Source organism: Heterodontus francisci, chromosome 10 (assembly GCF_036365525.1).
Source record: "Heterodontus francisci isolate sHetFra1 chromosome 10, sHetFra1.hap1, whole genome shotgun sequence".
NCBI classification, from domain to species: domain Eukaryota; kingdom Metazoa; phylum Chordata; class Chondrichthyes; order Heterodontiformes; family Heterodontidae; genus Heterodontus; species Heterodontus francisci.
In genome coordinates this window covers 114,778,936-114,797,774 of record NC_090380.1, presented here as the reverse complement: position 1 = coordinate 114,797,774, position 18,839 = coordinate 114,778,936, and the positions used below count along the sequence as shown (strand labels likewise).

Here is an 18,839-nt window from a genome sequence, read left to right as displayed (position 1 = left end):
ATTTTGAAATTCTACTGTGTATTCCAAGAACCAAGATCATTTATATGTAGCAAAAAAAAAGCAGGGGTCCTAGCACAGACCCTTGGCTAACACCACTGTCTACCATCCTCCAATCTGAAAAGTAACCATTTACTATGACTCGCTGTATCCTTAAGCCAATTTTTTATCCAATTGGACATTGACTCTCCTATTCCATGAGCCTCCATTTTGTTAACCAGACTTTTATGTGGTATGTTATGGCCAGGTGAGGAGGGGGTCTCAGGCTCCCCTCTTGCCCTTCCTCTTGTTTGACTGCAATAGGGTTTTTTTTCCTTTCGAACAGTGGTTGTGCTTACCACCTCCGTGAGTGTTTTACCTTTTATCTTTACTGTGACTGTGAAAGAACCAATTATGACAGAAAAACAGTTCCCATTAACTGATGGTACAAGAACTAGGGGACGCAGATTGAAGGTTTTGAACGAGAGATCCAGGGGGATTTGAGGATGAACTTTTTTTTTATTCAGTAAGTGGTAATGACCTGGAACTCACCCATGAGAGTGATGGAAGTGGAGACAATCAATGATTTCAAAAGGAAATTGGATGGGCACTTGTAAGGAAATAAACTTGCAGGACTACAGGGATAGAGCATGGGAATAGGACTGACTGGATTGGACCGTGGAGAGCTGACACTGGCTGGATGGGCTGAATGGCCGCCTTCGGTGCTGCAAATGACTCTACGACTATAACAGAGAGAGTGTTGTACTGATAATCTTATACCAAGGGTGCAATGAGAGAGTGCTATAACTGACAGCTTTACATTGAAGGTGGAGTGAGTAACAGACAGAGTGCTATAACTGAAAACCTTAAACCAAGGGTAGGCTGTGTCATAGAGGCAGTGTTTTAACAAAGCTTTATACTGAGGGTAGTGTCTGTAACACAGTGTTATAAACTGAGAGCCTCGTACTGAGGTTGGGGTGTATTTGTTTGTCCCAACAGAGTATAACTGTTTATGTTCAGGCAATTCCCTGTTTTCAGCGTACCTCCATCCCTTGTGCCATGACCTCCCGGTCTGAGAGGATGTCCGACAGGCTCTTGGTGCCCAGCATGTTCCGCAGTGTTGTCTGAGCCAGCAGGTGCGTTACACTGGCCACGCTGGTCACACTGATGACTGACATGACGGGATCGAAGATCCGATAGTAGACAATAGCATCCACCATAATTGTGACAGAGTCTTTCGTTAACACCTGCAAGTAAAGGCCGTTAATTGGATTAACTGTATCAACCAAAAACTGATAACCAAGTCTACTGCCAAAAGGAGGATCCACAAAAGGCAAGATACACAATAACTGACTGGAAATTATAAAAGACACTGCAAACAAATAAAGAACAGAAGGGCGCTGCGGTAGGGCAGCTAACCACCAAGCGCTGAGAACTATCAACTAGAACACGAAGAAGAAATGGACAAAGACGCACCAAGACAGTCACTCCAGTTCTCCCAGGAAAATTACTAGATCACTCATGCTGTAGATAGTGCTCGCGGTTGTAAGCATTTTTTAACTGTTTATATTAGCAAATGACAGCTTAATTAATGTCAGTGTTTAAATAATATCATTCTGAAAATAGAGACATTTTGTTGAAGCTTTTTGTCTTGCACTCATCAGAACAACTTAGATTTTGTGCTCAAGGCTCTGGAGTTGGACTTCAACATCCTTCTGACTCAGACGACAGTGCTACCACTGAACTAATGCTGCTATCTTAATGCGACAGCAAGAACATGGAGTTTGGATGAAGATTTAAAACAGAGGAAGATACATGGCTATGGGGAGAAAGAGAGCAGGGCAACAGGACTGGTTTTAGATTTCACCAGCAGAGACAAAATGAGACGAATGGCCTCTGCCACTGGCACATCATAGCTGTAGTTGTACCATCTATGAATAAACTGCAGTAATTAACCAAGACTGCAACAGCACCTCCCAAACCTGTGAGCTCTACTACCTACAAGAACTATGGTAGCAAGCGCATGGGAACACCAGCAACTCCAAGTTCTCCTCCATGTAACACACCACCCCGACTTGCACATATATCCTATTTCCTTCACTGTCGCAGGGTCAAAACACGCAACTCCCTATTCAGCCGCACTGTGGGAGTACATTCACCACATATTCTGCAGGGGTTCAAGAAGGAGCACGACCACCTTCTCAAACAGGAACCGGGACAGGCAATAAATATTGGCCTTACCAGCAACACCCATATCCAAAGAATGAATTAAATAAAACGTCTATGATGATATGCCTGGACCAACTCATCTCAGCCAGAACAGCAATTAGGTGCTTCAATTAGCATTGATGTCATGGATAATTGGAAAGGGAGACAGCAATTTCTCCTGCTCTTGATGGCCTTCTAGAGATATCCACCTCTGCACACTCACAACCAAGTGGAAAATCACCTGCATGTGAACATCAGGTCAGGAGGACACAGGTGGGATTGGCTGTGATCCCATCATAAAAATGTACAGAAAAGACGGTAAATCAGCTCATCATGCCTGTACCAGCTCTTTGAGCTATCCAATTAGTCGCGCTTCCCTTGCCCTTTCCCCACAGCCCTGCAAATTTTTCCCTTCCAGATATTTGTCCAATTCCCTTTGAAAATTTAATATTGAACCTGCTTCCATCCTTTCAGACAGTGAATTCTAAGTCGTAACAACTTGCTGTGTAAATATTTTGACCTCATATCACCTCTGATTCTTTTGCCAATCACCTTAAATCTGTATCCTCTGGTTAATCGCCCTTCTGCCACTGGAAATATTACTTCTTATTTATGATAAGCCTTCATGATTTTGAACACCTCTATCAAATTTACCCTTAACCTTCTCTGCCCATTAGGAGAACAACCCTAGTTCCTCTAGTCTCTCCATGTAACTGAAGTCAATCATCTCCACCATCCTTAAGGCCTTGATGGCCTTCCTAAAGTTTGGTGCCCAGAATTGGCCACAATACTCCAATTGGGACCTAAGCAGTGTTTATAAATGTTTAATATAACTTCCTTGTTTTTGCACTCTATACCTCTATTTATAAAGCCAAGGATCCCATGTGCTTTTTTAACAGCCTTCTCAACTTGTCCTGCCATCTTCAAAGACTTGTGTGTATGCAGCCCTTTAAAATTGTACCATTTAATTTATATTTCCTCTCCTTATTCTTCTCCACCAGGCCATACCTGCCCAGAAACAAAAGCCGGGGCTCAGCAAGGTGACTTTTTAAAATATTATTCTCCAGGTCCCAAAAGGAAATCGTGGACTAATGGTGCCTTGGACTTCCCCCATTTCTCGATAGGAATTCCCCTCCGAAAGGCCTGCAGATGGACTTGCCCTGTGGTGGAAACAATCCTGCCGGGACGCAGGCTACCTAGAGTCATAGAGTCGTACAGCATAGAAACAGGCCCTTTGGCCCACCACGTCCATGCCGACCATAATGCCTATCTATACTAATTCCACCTGCTGCCTGAATTCCCACTGGTTGGGCAGTGATTCCAGTGGGTCTGGGACCCCACTGTGCCATCCCACAGTGTGCCCTCTCCCACCCTACTCACCATGCTAAAACCAAGGCAAACTAGATTACGTAGAGCTGGGTCTGTCCAATATAGCTTATTCAGTATCAATGACCCTCATACATTCCCAGAACTATAAGTTTTGCAGTTAAGGTTGCCAACTCTTGTTAGACATGTTCCAGGAGATCACATCACATGACCTCGAACTGCTCGCCTCCCCGCCCATGCTCCAGCCATTGGTCACCAGACATATCGACGCTCATGGCGCCCTGCCTTTCTTTGGCCAATTAGAAAGCGAACAGATTCCTGACAGCCTTCCTGCATCCCATTTTTTTGATTTGTTCATGGGATGTGGGCGTCATTGGCAAGGCCAACAGTTTATTGTCCACCCCTAATTGCCCTTGAGAAGGTGTGGTCCATCTGGTGCAGGTACACCCACAGTGCTGTTACGGAGGGAGTTCCAGGATTTTGATCCAGTGACAGTGAAGAAACACGATATAGTTCCAAGTTAAGATGGTGTGTGACTTGGAGGTGAACTTGCCCGTCCCACCTCCATTATTTTAGAGCTAATAAAGCGTTCAACAAAAAAGAAAATTTTTCTCCTGGGTTTTGCTTGCAGGAAGATTGTCCTGGAGATTAATCTTCAATTCCTGGAGGAATCTTCAATTCCTATTTACAGTTAATATCCATATCTGCCACCCATTGGCAGCGGAACCCAATCACATTGATGGATTTACCCAAGACCTACCTCTTGTGGAGGTACAGATAATGACACCGTCCTCAAATCAACAAGGCTAAACGAATCAGTACAAGGTATAATCCAGAAAATACCTAAAGTTAGGAACAAATATTGTTAGGCTGAGAATAAACAAATGCTTTCATTTATACAACGCTTAAATGTAGTAAAATCTCCCAAGGGGTGTTAGACACTGAACCATATAAGGAGATATTAATGGGCAAGATTTTGCCAGAGTGGTGGAGGCCCCATTGTCGGGGTGGTTTTCAAGTGGTTGGCACACTCGGGCGGGAGGCGGGACTTTCCTGCGATATTGCCAGGAGGAGGTAATTAAGAGCCGGCAGGCGAGGGAGGTCGCCAATTAAGGATGGCAGGTGGGCCTTCCACGTTGCCAGCCCAATCAGAGGGCAGGCAGCTCTGGAGCCTTGGCATTTTGAGACATCCTTGGAAGGGTGAGAATTAAATGAATTTTTACATTGGCCATGCAGGCAGGGCTCGGAGGGGAAACCCCTCCAGCAACAGCGTTGGGGCCACGGTGGCATCATTTGATGCCAGCAGCCCCCTTCTTGCGCCCCGCATCCGGATCTGATGGCCCCCACCCCCACCACCTCGGGAAGCTGCTGGGAGGGTGCCTCCATGTAGCTGGCGGTCTCCCCATGCACTGTGGGGGTAGGGGGCCACTCCTCTACTGGCAAAATGTCAGCTGCCCGGGAAAATGTCCCTTAATCGGACCATTTAATCATTCAAATTGTTGTCTGCTGCCCTTCCTGCCACTGGGAAACATTCCCAGTGACGGGACTGCGTCGGGGAGCCGTCCCAACATGGCTCCCCGGCATATTTATTTTATTTGATTTGATTTTTGATTTAGAGATACAGCACTGAAACAGGCCCTTCGGCCCACCGAGTCTGTGCCGACCATTAACCACCCATTTATATTAATCCTACACTAATCCCATATTCCTACCACATCCTCACCTGTTCCTATATTCCCCTTCCACCTACCTATACTAGGGGCAATTTATAATGGCAAATTTACCTATCAACCTGCAAGTCTTTTGGCTGTGGGAGGAAACCGGAGCACCCGGAGGAAACCCACGCAGACACAGGGAAAACTTGCAAACTCCACACAGGCAGTACCCAGAATTGAACCCGGGTCGCTGGAGCTGTGAGGCTGCGGTGCTAACCACTGCGCCACTGTGCCGCCCCATTTTTATTTAGAGATACAGCACTGAAACAGGCCCTTCGGCCCACCGAGTCTGTGCCGACCAACAACCACCCATCTAAACTAACCCTACAGTAATCCCATATTCCCTACCACCTACCTACACTAGGGGCAATTTACAACGGCCAATTTACCTATCACCTGCAAGTCTTTGGCTGTGGGAGGAAACCGGAGCACCCGGCAAAAACCCATGCGGTCACAGGGAGAACTTGCAAACTCCGCACAGGCAGTACCCAGAATCGAACCCGGGTCCCTGGAGCTGTGAGGCTGCGGTGCTAACCACTGCACCACTATTACTGGCCTTCCCCCCAACTCCGAGGGCCATTAAAATTCCATCTGTTAGGACCGATGACCAAAAGTTTGGCCAAAGAGGTAGATTTCAAAGGGCGTCTTGCAGGGGGAGAGAGAGGTAGAGAGGCGGAGAGATTTAGGGGGGGAATTCCAGAGCTTAGGGCCCAGGTGGTTGGAGATATGGCGGTCAAAGGTGGAACGATAAAAATCGAGAATGTGCAATAAGTCAGAAATTGGAGGAGCACAGCGTTCTCAGAAGGTTGTAGGGTTGAAAAGGTAACAGAGATAGGCAGGGGGAGAAACCATGGAGGGATTTGATAACAAGGATGAGAATTTTACAATTGAGTGGGAGTCAGTGTAAGTTTGTGAGCACAAGTAGAGTGGGAGGAGGTTCATGTGGAGCATAAATACCATCATAGACCAGGGGCTGAGTGGCCTGTTTCTGCATAGTAAATTCTATGTAATGGATTTGGAAACATACCTGGACCTCTGGCTCCACCACGAACAATACGGCCTAGTCGAAATATCACAGCTCTTTCATATTCATTAACGATCTGGAAGGAAAGTTAAGTGATTATGTGAACATAAACACTTCAGCGTTCACTAACAACCTCTTTTATTATCCACTGACTCTGCAAGCTACAGCTCTATGATGTTTACACCAACAAGATATTGCAAGGAAACTATCCAGCTTCTCTTAGCCTCGTTTTATAGTGTTTTCACTTGGTGATGGTACGTCCCATCCTAACATACACACCCAGGACTGCTCGAAGATATTCTTCCAGTACTGCGGCCTATTTGAACAATTCCCCTGTAAGACCTGAGTGTTGTGCTGGTGGTAATAAATCCAGCAGGTCCCTGGCATGTTTCCTGTTGATGCTGCAAAGTCTGTCAGCAAGTGCACTGCAGTGTGATAAGTGCAGCCAACGAATAGGGACAAAGGCATCTCATTGGTGTTATCACACAGCATCCTAGTGGTGATGAGGAGACCTCACCTGGCACATGAGCAATCACACAAACAGGAATGGTAACATAATGGTTCTGCTATTGGGCTAATGATCCGGAGACATGTTCAAATCCCACCACGACAACTGGGGAAGATTAATTAAATAAATCTGGAATAAAAAGCTAGTATCAGTGATGATGACGATTAAACTATCGGATTGTCATAAGAATCTATCCAGTTCAATAATGTGCTTCAGGTAAGGAAATCGACCATTCTCAGTCAGTGTGCTCTATATGTGACTCCGGACCCATAGCCCTCTGAAATGGTCTAGCAAGCCATTCAGTTGCATTTCAGGAGGGAGGGGGCTCACCATGGCTTTCTCAGGGGCAATTAGGGATGGGCAATGAATGCTGGCTTTTCCAGTGACACCCACATACTGTGAATAAATATATGGGAGACTCAAACACCCTCCTTGCTTTTCTTACCCCTTTCTTAATCTCTTCTCGTATTTTCTCATATTCCCTCTGCTTTTTAATCAGATTTATAGGCATAACATGCCTTTTTCTTCAATTTTAGTTTGTTTCTAATCTCTTGATTTATCCATGGAAATCTAAAACTTGAAGTAGGGTTTATTTAATGGCATATATTTATTCTAAAGTGTTGCTACCTCCTTTTTAAAAATCTCAGTGTGGAGTGCTCATTTCTCTTTCCACCTCGCATCAGTTGGCTTACTTCTCAACCTTCTAAGATCGACCTTATTCCAATCTTGTTCTACTGTCTCTGTGATAACTTTTCCCCTTCTATCAGGACCCTAAACCTCATCATAGTAAGGTCATCACTCCCAAGATGCTCACCCGCACTTAACTCATCGACCCTGATCTATTTTGATGGTCATAACTAACTCCAGCAGAGTCTCTACCTTATATGGCTATCAACTCTGTTTATACATATAATTGGAGGTTTCATCACATAACCTCCTCATGCAACAAGTCCATCCTTGTGGCACACTGACTTCTATCCCCAACTGTAAAGTGAAGAGCTGTGTCCCTGGAGATTAATCTTTAATTTCTGGAGATTCCAGGGCAAGAGGTTAGCAACTCTACTCCCCTTGTAGGCCTACTGCTTAAGATGGGGGGTCCTGCCAACATTTCAGGAATTCCATTGATGTTTCTCAGTTTATTCCCTGCCTGTCCCAAATTAATGTGAGTAACTAAAAGCTCCTAGAAAAAACATTTTGCACAGGTTTCCTCCTCCAGTTTGAGATCTGGACAACAGCCCCACGAATGAAAATATTCCCTTGTTAATTTTGAACCTCTAACCACATTGATTCTGACTAAACCTCTTGTTTGTTTACCTAAGTCAGCTCTACAGCATGTATTCCCTCCTCCTCCTTTCTCATCTTGCATGTCCCTCGTAAAAATATTATAACTCTATGTTTCATTTTCCATTCCTGTTATCATTGCTCTAAACTGATTCCATTCCTTTCTATCTAATTGTAGCCACAGTATCACTCGCAATGGCTTCTCTTCCGGCTATGGCACCGTTACCTCTGCTATCCCCTTGTATTTCTCATCTACATGCTGCCCCTCGGCAACATCATCCGAAAGCACAGTGTTAGTTTTCCCATGAATGCTGATGACACCCAGCTCTACCTCCACTAAATTATCAGGCTGCTTATCTGACATCCAGTACTGGATGAGCATGGCAAAGCGTTCCATGCACCCACCACCCTCTGCGTAAAGAAATTTCCACGCATATCCCCCCTAAACTTTTCCCCTTTCACTTTGAACTCGTGTCCCCTTGTAATTGAATCGCCCACTCTGGGAAAAAGCTTCTTGCTATCCACCCTGTCTATACCTCTCATGATTTTGTACACCTCAATCAGGTCCCCCCTCAACCTCCGTCTTTCTAATGAAAATAATCCTAATCTACTCAACCTCCCTTCATAGCTAGCGCCCTCCATACCAGGCAACATCCTGGTGAATCTCCTCTGCACCCTCTCGAAAGCATCCACATCCTTTTGGTAATGTGGCGACCAGAACTGCACGCAGTATTCCAAATGTGGCCGAACCAAAATCCTATACAACTGTAACATGACCTGCCAACTCTTGTACTCAATACCCCGTCCGATGAAGGAAAGCATGCCGTATGCCTTCTTGACCACTCTATTGACCTGCGTTGCCACCTTCAGGGAACAATGGACCTGAACACCCAAATCTCTCTGTACATCAATTTTCCCCAGGACATTTCCATTTACTGTGTAGTTCACTCTTGAATTGGATCTTCCAAAATGCATCACCTCGCATTTGCCCTGATTGAACTCCATCTGCCATTTTTCTGCCCAACTCTCCAGTCTATCTATATTCTGCTGTATTCTCTGACAGTCCCCTTCAGTATCTGCTACTCCACCAATCTTAGTGTCGTCTGCAAACTTGCTAATCAGACCACCTATACTTTCCTCCAAATGTAAGAGATTTTAAGCAAGTAACGTAGGGGTGGGGCAAGAGATAACAAAAGAGGTGTTGATAGGACGAGGTCACAGAGAATAGATGACCAGAGGTCATAGAGCAAAGGAAAACAATATGTTAATGGTGTGCTGAAAGACAAAGCATTAGTACAGATGGGGTGTTAATGGACTGAAAATTGAACAAGCACAAACATGAAAAAAAAAGTGGGTAGGCACAGTAGAAACAAACTGAACAAACTAAAATAAAATAAACACAAAAAAGAAAAAAAAATAACTAAAAATAAAAGTAAAATGGAGGGCCCGTCATGCTCTGAAATTATTGAACTCAATGTTCAGTCCGGCAGGCTGTAGCATGCCTAATCGGTAAATGAGATGCTGTTCCTCAAGCTTGCGTTGATGTTCATTGGAACACTGCAGCAATCCCAGGACAGAGATGTGAGCATGAGAGCAGGGGGGTGTGTTGAAATGGCAAGCAATCGGAAGCTCGGGATTATGCTTTCGGACTGAGCGGAGGTGTTCCACAAAGCAGTCACCCAGTCTGCATTTTGTCTCCCCAATGTAGAGGAGACCACATTGTGAGCAGTGAATACAGTAAACTACATTGAAAGAAGTACAAGTAAATCGCTGCTTCACCTGAAAGGAGCGTTTGGGACCTTGGATAGTGAGGAGAGGAGGTAAATGGGCAGGTATTACACCTCCTGCGATTGCAGGGGAAGGTGCCATGGGAAGGGGACAAGGTGGTGGGGGTAATGGAGGAGTGGACCAGAGTGTCACGGAGGGAATAATCCCTTCGGAATGCTGACAGGGGAAGGGAGGGGAAGAGACCTTTGGTAGTGGCATCATGCTGGAGGTGGCGGAAATGGCGGAGGATGATCCTTTGGATGTGGAGGCTGGTGGGGTGGAAAGTGAGGACAAGGGGACCCTGTCGCGATTCTGGAAGGGAGGGGAAGAGGTGAGGGTAGAGGTGCGGGAAATGGGCCAAATGCGGTTGAGGGTCTTGTCAACCACAGTGGGGGGGAATCCTCGTTGAGGAAAAAGGAAGACATATCAGAAACGCTGTCATGGAAGGTAGCATCATCAGAGCAGATGCGTCGGAGACGGAGAAACTGGGAGAATGGAATGGAGTCCTTACAGGAGGAAGGGTGTGAAGAAGTGTAGTCGCGGTAGCTGTGGGAGTCGGTGTGCTTATAATGAATATTAGTAGACAACTTATCCCCAGAGATGAAGACAGAGAAGTCGAGGAAGGGGAGGAAAGTGTCAGAGATGAACCATGTAAAGGTGAGAGAAGGGTGGAAATTAGAAGCAAAGTTGATAACATTTTCCAGTTTGGGGCGGGAGTAGGAAATGGCACCAATACAGTCATCAATGTACTGGAAAAAGAGTTGGGGGAGGGGGCCTGAGTCGGACTGGAACAAGGAATGTTCGACATATCCCACTAAAAGACAGGCATAACTAGCGCCCATGCAGGTACCTATAGCAACATCTTTTACTGGAAGGCAGTGAGTGGAGTTGAAGGAGAAGCTGTTCAATGTGAGAACGAGTTCAGCCAGTTGGAGGAGGGTGGTGGTGGATGGGGACTGGTTGGGCCTCTGCTCAAGGAAGAAGCGGAGAGCCCTCAAACCATCCTGGTGGGGGATGGAGGTGTAGAGACAATGGACGTCTACAGTGAAGAGGAGGCGGTTGGGGCCAGGAAATTGGAAATTGTGAAAATGACGTAGGGCGTCAGAAGAGTCACAGATGTAGGTGGGAAGAGACTGGACCAGCAGAGAAAAGATAGAGTCAAGATAGGAAGAAATAAATTCAGTGGGGCAGGAACAGGCTGCAACAATAGGTCTGCTGGGACAGTCCTGTTTGTGGATTTTGTCAAGGAGGTAGAAGCGGGCAGTCCGGGGTTGCGGGACAATGAGGGTGGAAGCTGTAGAGGGAAGATCTCCAGAGGAGATGAGGTCTGTGACAGTCCTGTGGACAGTCGCTTAATGTTTGGTGGTGGGGTCATGGTCCAGGGGGAGGTAGAAAGAAGTGTCTGAGAGTTGGCTCTGAGCCTCCACAAGATAGAGGTCGGTACGCCATACAGCACCACCCTTGTCTGCAGGTTTGATGACAATGTCGGGGTTAGACCTGAGAGAACGGAGTGCGGCAAGTTCAGAGGGGAACAGGTTAGAGTGAGTGAGGGGGGCAGAGAAATTGAGATGACCCATGTCTCACCGACAGTTTTCAATGAAAAGATCAAGAGCGGGTAAGAGGCCAGAGGGAGGGGTCCAGGTAGAGGGAGAATGCTGGAGGCGGGTGAATGGGTCTGCTGATTGGGGGGAGGACTCCTGGTCAAAGAAGTGAGCCCGGAGGCGGAGGTGACGGAAGAAGAGCTTAACGTCATGCCGAGCACGAAATTGAGGTGGGGGCCTAAGGGGATAAAACTGCGTCCTTTGCTTAGTACAGAACGTTCAGCGTCAGAGAGGGGAAGGTCAGAGGGTATAATGAATACACGGCAAAGGGTCAGATCAGAAGGGGTGGGGTCAGAGGGTAGTGAAGGGGAAGAAGGATCTGGAGGGGCATTAATCCCCATCAGCTGCTGGAGCTTGTGTTCCTTAACACCTGAAAGGAAGAAAAAAGGTTTTTTGTTAATGTGTCGGATAAGACGAAGGATGAAATGAAACTGCGGAGTAGAACAGCTTTGAGATAAGGTGAGGTGGTACTTCTGGAGAGAGAGGTCCAGTGTGTACATGTGGCAGCACATAGCACTGAGTGTGGATCTCAGAATGCGGCGTGAACAGCAGTCCGAGGAACGTTGTATTTCTTGGAAATACTTGTAATCTTGGGTGGTTTCAAAACATGAAGGGTGAAACTTCAGTTGGAATCCACGTGGAATAAGTTGGAGCCAGAGACAGTCACTGAGGATGGAGATGTGGCTGTGAAACGAGCTTTGGTAGACACTTTATCAAATACCAGGAGGGAAATAGAAAGCAATGAAGGTGAACAAGGTAAAAGAGACAAACGAAAATCCCGTCGGAGGGAAGACAGAACTTCTTCAAGGTAGGCATTCCTGGAAGAGAAGTGGCAGTGAATTAAACACTAAAATAAAAGCAAACAGCAGATGCTGGAAATCTGAAATAACAACAAGAAACGCTGGAAATACTCAGCAGGTCTGGCAGCATCTGTGGAGAGAGAAGCAGAGTTAATGTTTCATCCCTCTCCCTGGAGAGTTTGAGACTAAACCAGTCTGTTTGCAACATTGAGAATAATTGACTCCAAGATGAGCTTCCGACCACATATCCGCATCATCACTAAAAATGGTTATTTCCACTTCCGTAACATTGCTTGACTTCGCCCCACCTCATCTCATCTGCTTCTGGAACCCTCATTCATGCCTTTGTTACCTCTAAACTTGACTATTCCAATGCTCTCCTGGCTGGACTCCCACATTCTCGTCTCTGTGAACTTGAGGTCATCCATACTCTGCTGCCCATGTCTTAACTCGCACCAAGTGCTGTTCCCCCATCACCCCTGTGCTTGCTGACCTACACTGGGTCCCGGTCAAGCAATGTCATAATTTTAAAATTCTCAGCACTGTTTTCAAATCTCTCCATGACCTCGCTCCTCCCTATCTGTGTACATAAGAACATAAGAAATTGGAGCAGGGCGAGGCAGCTCAGCCCCTTGAGCCTGCTCCTCCATTGTAAGATCACGGCTAATCTGACTGTGGCCCCAACTCCACTTTCCTGCCTGCACCACGCCCCAGCCCGCCATTATCCTTGACTCCCTTGCAGATCAAAAATCTGTCGAACTCAGCTTTGAACATATTCAATGGCCCAGCCACCACTGTTCTTCGGGGAAGAGAATTCCAAAGTCTAATGACCTGCTAACAGGATTGGGAGACCCATTATTTTGAAACTGTGCCCCCTGGTTCTAGATTCCCCCATGAGGGGAAACATCCTCTCAACATCTACCCTGTCAAGCTCCCTGAGAATGTTATGTGTTTCAATAAGATGACCTCTCATTCGTCTAAACTCCAATGAGTATTGGCCCAACCTGCTTGACCTTTCCTCATAAGACATCCCCTTCAACCCAGGAATCTAGTGAACCTTCTCTGAACTGTTTCCAATGCAAGTACCTGAAGTACGGAGACTAAAACTGTACTCAGTGCTCTAGGTGCGGTCTCATCGATGCCCTGTACAGTTGTCGCAAGACTTCTCTACTTTTATACTCCATCCTCTTTGCAATTAATGTCAACATGCCATTTGCCTTCCTAATTACTTGCTATTCTTGCATATCAATTTTTTGTGATTCATGTACAAAGACATCCAGATACAACATACGAATTAGGAGCAGGAATAGGCCACTCGACCCCCTCGAGCCTGCTCCGCCATTCAATAAGTTCATGGCCGAACTGATTACTCCACATTTCCACCTACCCCGGAACCTTACACCCCCTTGCTTATCAAGAATCTATCTACCACTGCCTGAAAAATATTCAAAGACTCTGCTTCCACTGCCTTTTGAGGAAGAGAATTCCAAAGACTCACGACCCTCTTAAAGAAAACATTTTTCCTCATCTCTGTCTTAAATGGGCAACCCTTATTTTTAAACAGTGACTCCTAGTTTGAGATTCTCCCACAAAGGGAAACATCCTTTCCACATCCACCCTGTCAAGACCCCTCAGGATCTTATATGTTTCAATCAAATCACCTCTTACTCTTCTAAATTCCAGCGGATACAAGCCGAGCCTGTCCAATCTTTCCTCCTAAGACAGTCCGCCCATTCCAGGTATTAGTCTAGTAAACCTTCTGTGTACTGCCTCCAACGCATTTATATCCTTCCTTAAAGGAGACCAGCACTGTACACATTACTCCAGATGTGGTATCACCAATGCCCTGTATAGCTGAAGCATAACCTCCCTACTTTTGAATTCAATTCCCCTTGCGATAAACGATAACACTCTATTAGTTTTCCTAATTACGTGCTGTACCTGCATACTAACCTTTTGCGATTCAACGTAATTGGTTCTGAGACAAGGGTAAAGGAAACTACAAAGGTATGAGGCGCGAGTTGGCCATGAGGGATTGGGAAACGTTACTTAAAGGGATGACGGTGGATAGGCAATTGCGAACATTTAAAGATCACATGGATGAACTGCAACAATTGTTTATTCCAGTCTGGCGCAAAAGTAAAACGGGAAAGGGAGCCAAACCATGGCTTACAAGGGAAATCAGAGATAGCATTAGATCCAAGGAAGAGGCATATAAATTTGCCAGGAAAGACAACAGACCTGAGGATTGGGAGCAGTTTAGAATTCAGCAAAGGAGGACCAAGGGATTGATTAAGAAGGGGAAAATAGAGTACGAGAGCAAGCTTGTGGGGAACATAAAAACTGACTGTACAAGTTTCTATAGGTATGTGAAGAGAAAAAGATTGGTGAAGACAAATGTAGGTCCCTTACAGTCAGAAACAGGGGAATTTATTATGGGGAACAAAGAAATGGCTGACCAACTAAATACATACTTTGCATTCTGTCTTCACAAAGGAGGACACAAATATCATACCAGAAATGTTGGGGAACACAGGGTTTAGTGAGAGAGAGGAACTGAAGGAAATCAGTATTAGTAGAGAAATGGTGTTGGAGAAATTGATGGGATTGAAGGCCGATAAATCCCCAGGGCCTGATAGTATGCATCCCAGAGTACTTAAGGAAATGGCCCTAGAAATAGTGGATGCATTGGTGGTCATCTTCCAAGATTCTATAGACTCTGGAACAGTTCCTACATATTGGAGGGTAGCTAATGTAACCCCACTATTTAAAAAGGGAGGTAGAGAGAAAGCAGGGAATTATAGGCCAGTCAGTCTGACGTCGGTAGTGGGGAAAATTCTAGAGTCCATTATCAAAGATTTTATAGCAGAGCACTTGGAGAACAGTGGTAGAATCGGACAGAGTCAGCATGGATTTACGAAAGGGAAATCATGCTTGACAAATCGACTAGAATTCTTCGAGGATGTAACTAGTAAAGTTGATGAGGGGGAGCCAGTGGATGTGGTTTATTTGAGATTTCAGAAGGCTTTCGACAAAGTCCCACATAAGAGATTAGTACGTAAAATTAAAGCGCATGGGATTGGGGGTAGTGTATTGCGATGGATAGAAAATTGGTTGGTGGACAGGAAACAAAGAGTAGGGATAAATGGGTCTTTTTCAGAATGGCAGGCAGTGACTAGTGGGGTACCGCAGGGATCGGTGCTAGGACCCCAGCTATTCACAATATATATTAATGATTTAGATGAGGGAACTAAATGTAATATCTCCAAATTTGCAGATGACACAAAACTGGGTGGGAGGGTGAGTTGTGAGGAGGATGCAGAGAGGCCTCAGGGTGATTTGGACAAGTTGAGTGAGTGGGCTAATGCATGGCAGATATTAACATACATGAACATATTAACATTGAAAGGGAGGAAGTATTAGATACTTTAGCGGGCTTACAAGTGGATAAATCCCCAGACCCAGATGAGATGTATCCCAGACTGTTGTGTGAGGCAAGGGAGGTGATAGCAGGGGCACTGACACAAATTTTCAGATCCTCTCTGGCCACGGGAGAGGTGCCAGAGGACTGGAGGACAGCGAATGTGGTACCATTATTCAAGAAGGGTAGCAGGGATAGACCAGATAATTACAGGCCGGTGAGTCTTACATCAATGGTTGGGAAACTATTGTAAAAAATTCTGAGGGACAGGATTAATCTCCACTTGGAGTGGTAGGGAATAATCAGGGATAGTCAGCATGGCTTTGTCAGGGGGAAATCGTGTCTAACTAACTTGATTGAATTTTTCGAGGAGGTGACTAGATGTGTAGATGAGAGAAAAGCAGTTGATGTAGTCTACATGGACTTCAGTAAGGCTTTTGATAAGGTCCCGCATGGGAGATTGGTTAAGAAGGTAAGAGCCCATGGGATCCAGGGCAATTTGGCAAATTGGATCCAAAATTGGCTTGGTGGTGGGAAACAGAAGGTGATGGTCGAAGGCTGTTGTTGCGAGTGGACGCCTGTGACTAGTGGTGTACCGCAGGGATCGGTGCTGGGACCCTTGCTGTTTGTAGTGTACATTAATGATTTAGACATGACTACAGGAGGTATGATAAGTAAGTTCGCAGATGACATGAAAATTGGTGGTGTCATAAATAGTGAGGATGAAAGCCTTAGATTACAGGACGATATAGAAGGGCTGAGAAGATGGGAGAGCAGTGGCAAATGGAATTTAATCCTGAGAAGTGTGAGGTGACGCATTTTGGGAGGACTAACAAAGCAAGGGAATATACAAAGGATGGTAGGACCCTAGGAAGTACAGAGTGTCAGAGGGACCTTGGTGTACTTGTCCATAGATCACTGAAGGCAGCAGCATAGGTAGATAAGGTGGTTGGGAAGGCATATGGAATACTTGCCTTTATTAGCTAAGGCATGGAATATAAGAGCAGGGAGGTTATGATGGAGCTGTATAAAACGCTAGTTAGGCCACAGCTGAAGTACTGTGTTGCACCACACTATAGTAAGGATGTGATTGCACTGGAGAGGGTGCAGAGGAGATTCACCAGGATGTTGCCTGGGCTGGAGCATTTCAGCTATGAAGAGAGACTGAAAAGACTCGGCTTGTTTTCCTTCGAACAGAGAAGAATGAGCGGGGACATGATTGAGGTATACAAAATTATGAGCGGCATTGATAGGTTAGATGGGAAGAGACTTTTTCCCTTAGCGGAAGGGTCAATAACCAGGGGGCATAGATTTAAGGTAAGGGGGCAGGAGGTTTAGAGGGGATTTGAGGAAAAACTTTTTCACCCAGAAGGTGGTTGGAATCTGGAATATACTGCCTGAAGTGGTGGTAGAGGCAGGAACCCTCACAACATTTAAGAGGTATTTAGATGAGCACTTGAAATGCCATAGCATACAAGGCTACGGGCCAAGTGCTGGAAAATGGGACTAGAACAGGCCGAAGGGCCTGTTTCTGTGCTGTATGACTCTATGAGATGCAGTATAATGTGGATAAATGTGAGGTTATCCACTTTGGCAGCAAAAACAGGAAGGCAGATTATTATCTGAATGGCTATAAACTGAGAGGAGACTATGCAGCGAGACCTGGATGTTCTCGTACACCAGTCGCTGAAGGTAAGAATGCAGGTGCAACAGGCGGTAAAAAAGGCAAATGGTATGTTGGCCTTCATAGCGAGAGGATTCGAGTACAGAAGCAGGGATGTCTTGCTGCAATTATACAGGGCCTTGGTGAGGCCACACCTGGAATAGTGTGTGCAGTTTTGGTCTCCTTATCTGAGGAAGGACGTTCTTGCTATAGAGGGAGTGCAGCAAAGGTTTACCAGACTGATTTCTGGGATGGTGGGACTGACATATGAGGAGAGATTGAGTCGGTTAGGATTATATTCGCTGGAGTTCAGAAGAGTGAGGGGGGATCTCATAGAAACCTATAAAATTCTAACAGGACTTGACAGGGTAGATGCAGGAAGGATGTTGCCAATGGTGGGGGAGTCCAGAACCAGGGGTCATAGTCTAAGGATACGGGGTAAACCTTTCAGGACTGAGATGAGGAGAAATTTCTTCACCCAGAGAGTGGTGAGCCTGTGGAATTCGAGGCCAAAACATGGAATGTTTTCAAAAAGGAGTTAGATATAGCACTTGGGTCTAAAGGGATCAAAAGGTATGGGATGAAAGCTGGAACAGGCTACTGAGTTGGATGATCAGTCATGATCATAATGAATGGCGGAGCAGGCTCGAAGGGCCAAATGGCCTACTCCTCCTCCTATTTTCTATGCACTAGGACACCCAGATCCCTCTGCATCTGAGAGCTCCACAGTCTCTCACCATTTAGATAATATGCTTCTTTTTTATTCTTCCTGCCAAAGTGGACAATTTACCACTTTCCCACATTATACTCCATTACTAGGTCTTTGCCCACTCACTTAATCTATCTATATCCCTTTATAGCCTCCTTATGTCCTCTTCACAAGTTACTTTCCTACTTATCTTTGTGTCATCAGCAAATTTAGCAACTATACCTTTGGTCCCTTCATCTAAGTCATTTATATAAATTGTAAAAAGTTGAGGCCCCAGCACAGATCCCTGTGGCACACCACTCGTTACATCTGGCCAACCAGAAAATGACCCATTTATGCCTACTCTCTGTTTCCTGTTAACTAACCAGTTTTCTATCCATGCCAATATGTTACCCCCTACACCATGAGCTTTTATTTTCTGGAATAACCTTTGATGTGGCACCTTTTCAAATGCCTTCTGGAAATCTAAGTACAATACATCTACAGGTTCCCCTTTATCCACAGCATATGTAACTCCCTCAAAGAACTCCAATAAATCAGTTAAACATGATTTCCCTTTCACAAAACCATGTTGACTCTGCCTGGTTACCTTGAATTTTTCTAAATGCCCTGCTATAACATCTTTAATAATAGCTTCTAACATTTTTCCTAAGACAGATAATAAGGTAACTGGCCTGTAGTTTCCTGCATTCTGTCTCCCTCCCTTTTTGTATAAACGAGTTACATTCACTATTTTCCAATCTAAAGGAACCTTCCCCGAATCTTTAAAACGCATTAACTATTTCACTAGCCACTTCGTTTAACACCCGAGGATGAAGTTCAGCAGGACACGGGGACTTG

At 45.4% G+C, this 18,839-nt stretch overlaps 1 protein-coding gene and 1 long non-coding RNA gene across 3 annotated transcripts in view; one reads left to right on the top strand and one right to left on the bottom strand.

The window, feature by feature from the left end:
• LOC137374731 (uncharacterized) overlaps window positions 1-4,425 on the top strand; it is a 32,414-nt gene extending 27,989 nt beyond the window's left edge. Inside the window, exon 3 of one of the 2 annotated variants that reach the window (XR_010975895.1) lies at window positions 1,641-4,425. This is a non-coding gene — a long non-coding RNA (uncharacterized lncRNA). The remainder of the gene's footprint in view (window positions 1-1,640) is intronic. The other variant, XR_010975896.1, reaches the window with a different exon arrangement.
• Window positions 1-18,839, bottom strand: part of LOC137374730 (stomatin-like) — a 62,868-nt gene that overhangs the window by 16,738 nt on the left and 27,291 nt on the right. The window contains exons 4-6 of the mRNA XM_068041289.1: window positions 6,253-6,325; window positions 4,271-4,353; window positions 1,020-1,223 (exon numbers count right to left, since the gene is read on the bottom strand). Coding sequence (XP_067897390.1) covers window positions 1,020-1,223; window positions 4,271-4,353; window positions 6,253-6,325 — 360 coding nt within the window. The remainder of the gene's footprint in view (window positions 1-1,019; window positions 1,224-4,270; window positions 4,354-6,252; window positions 6,326-18,839) is intronic.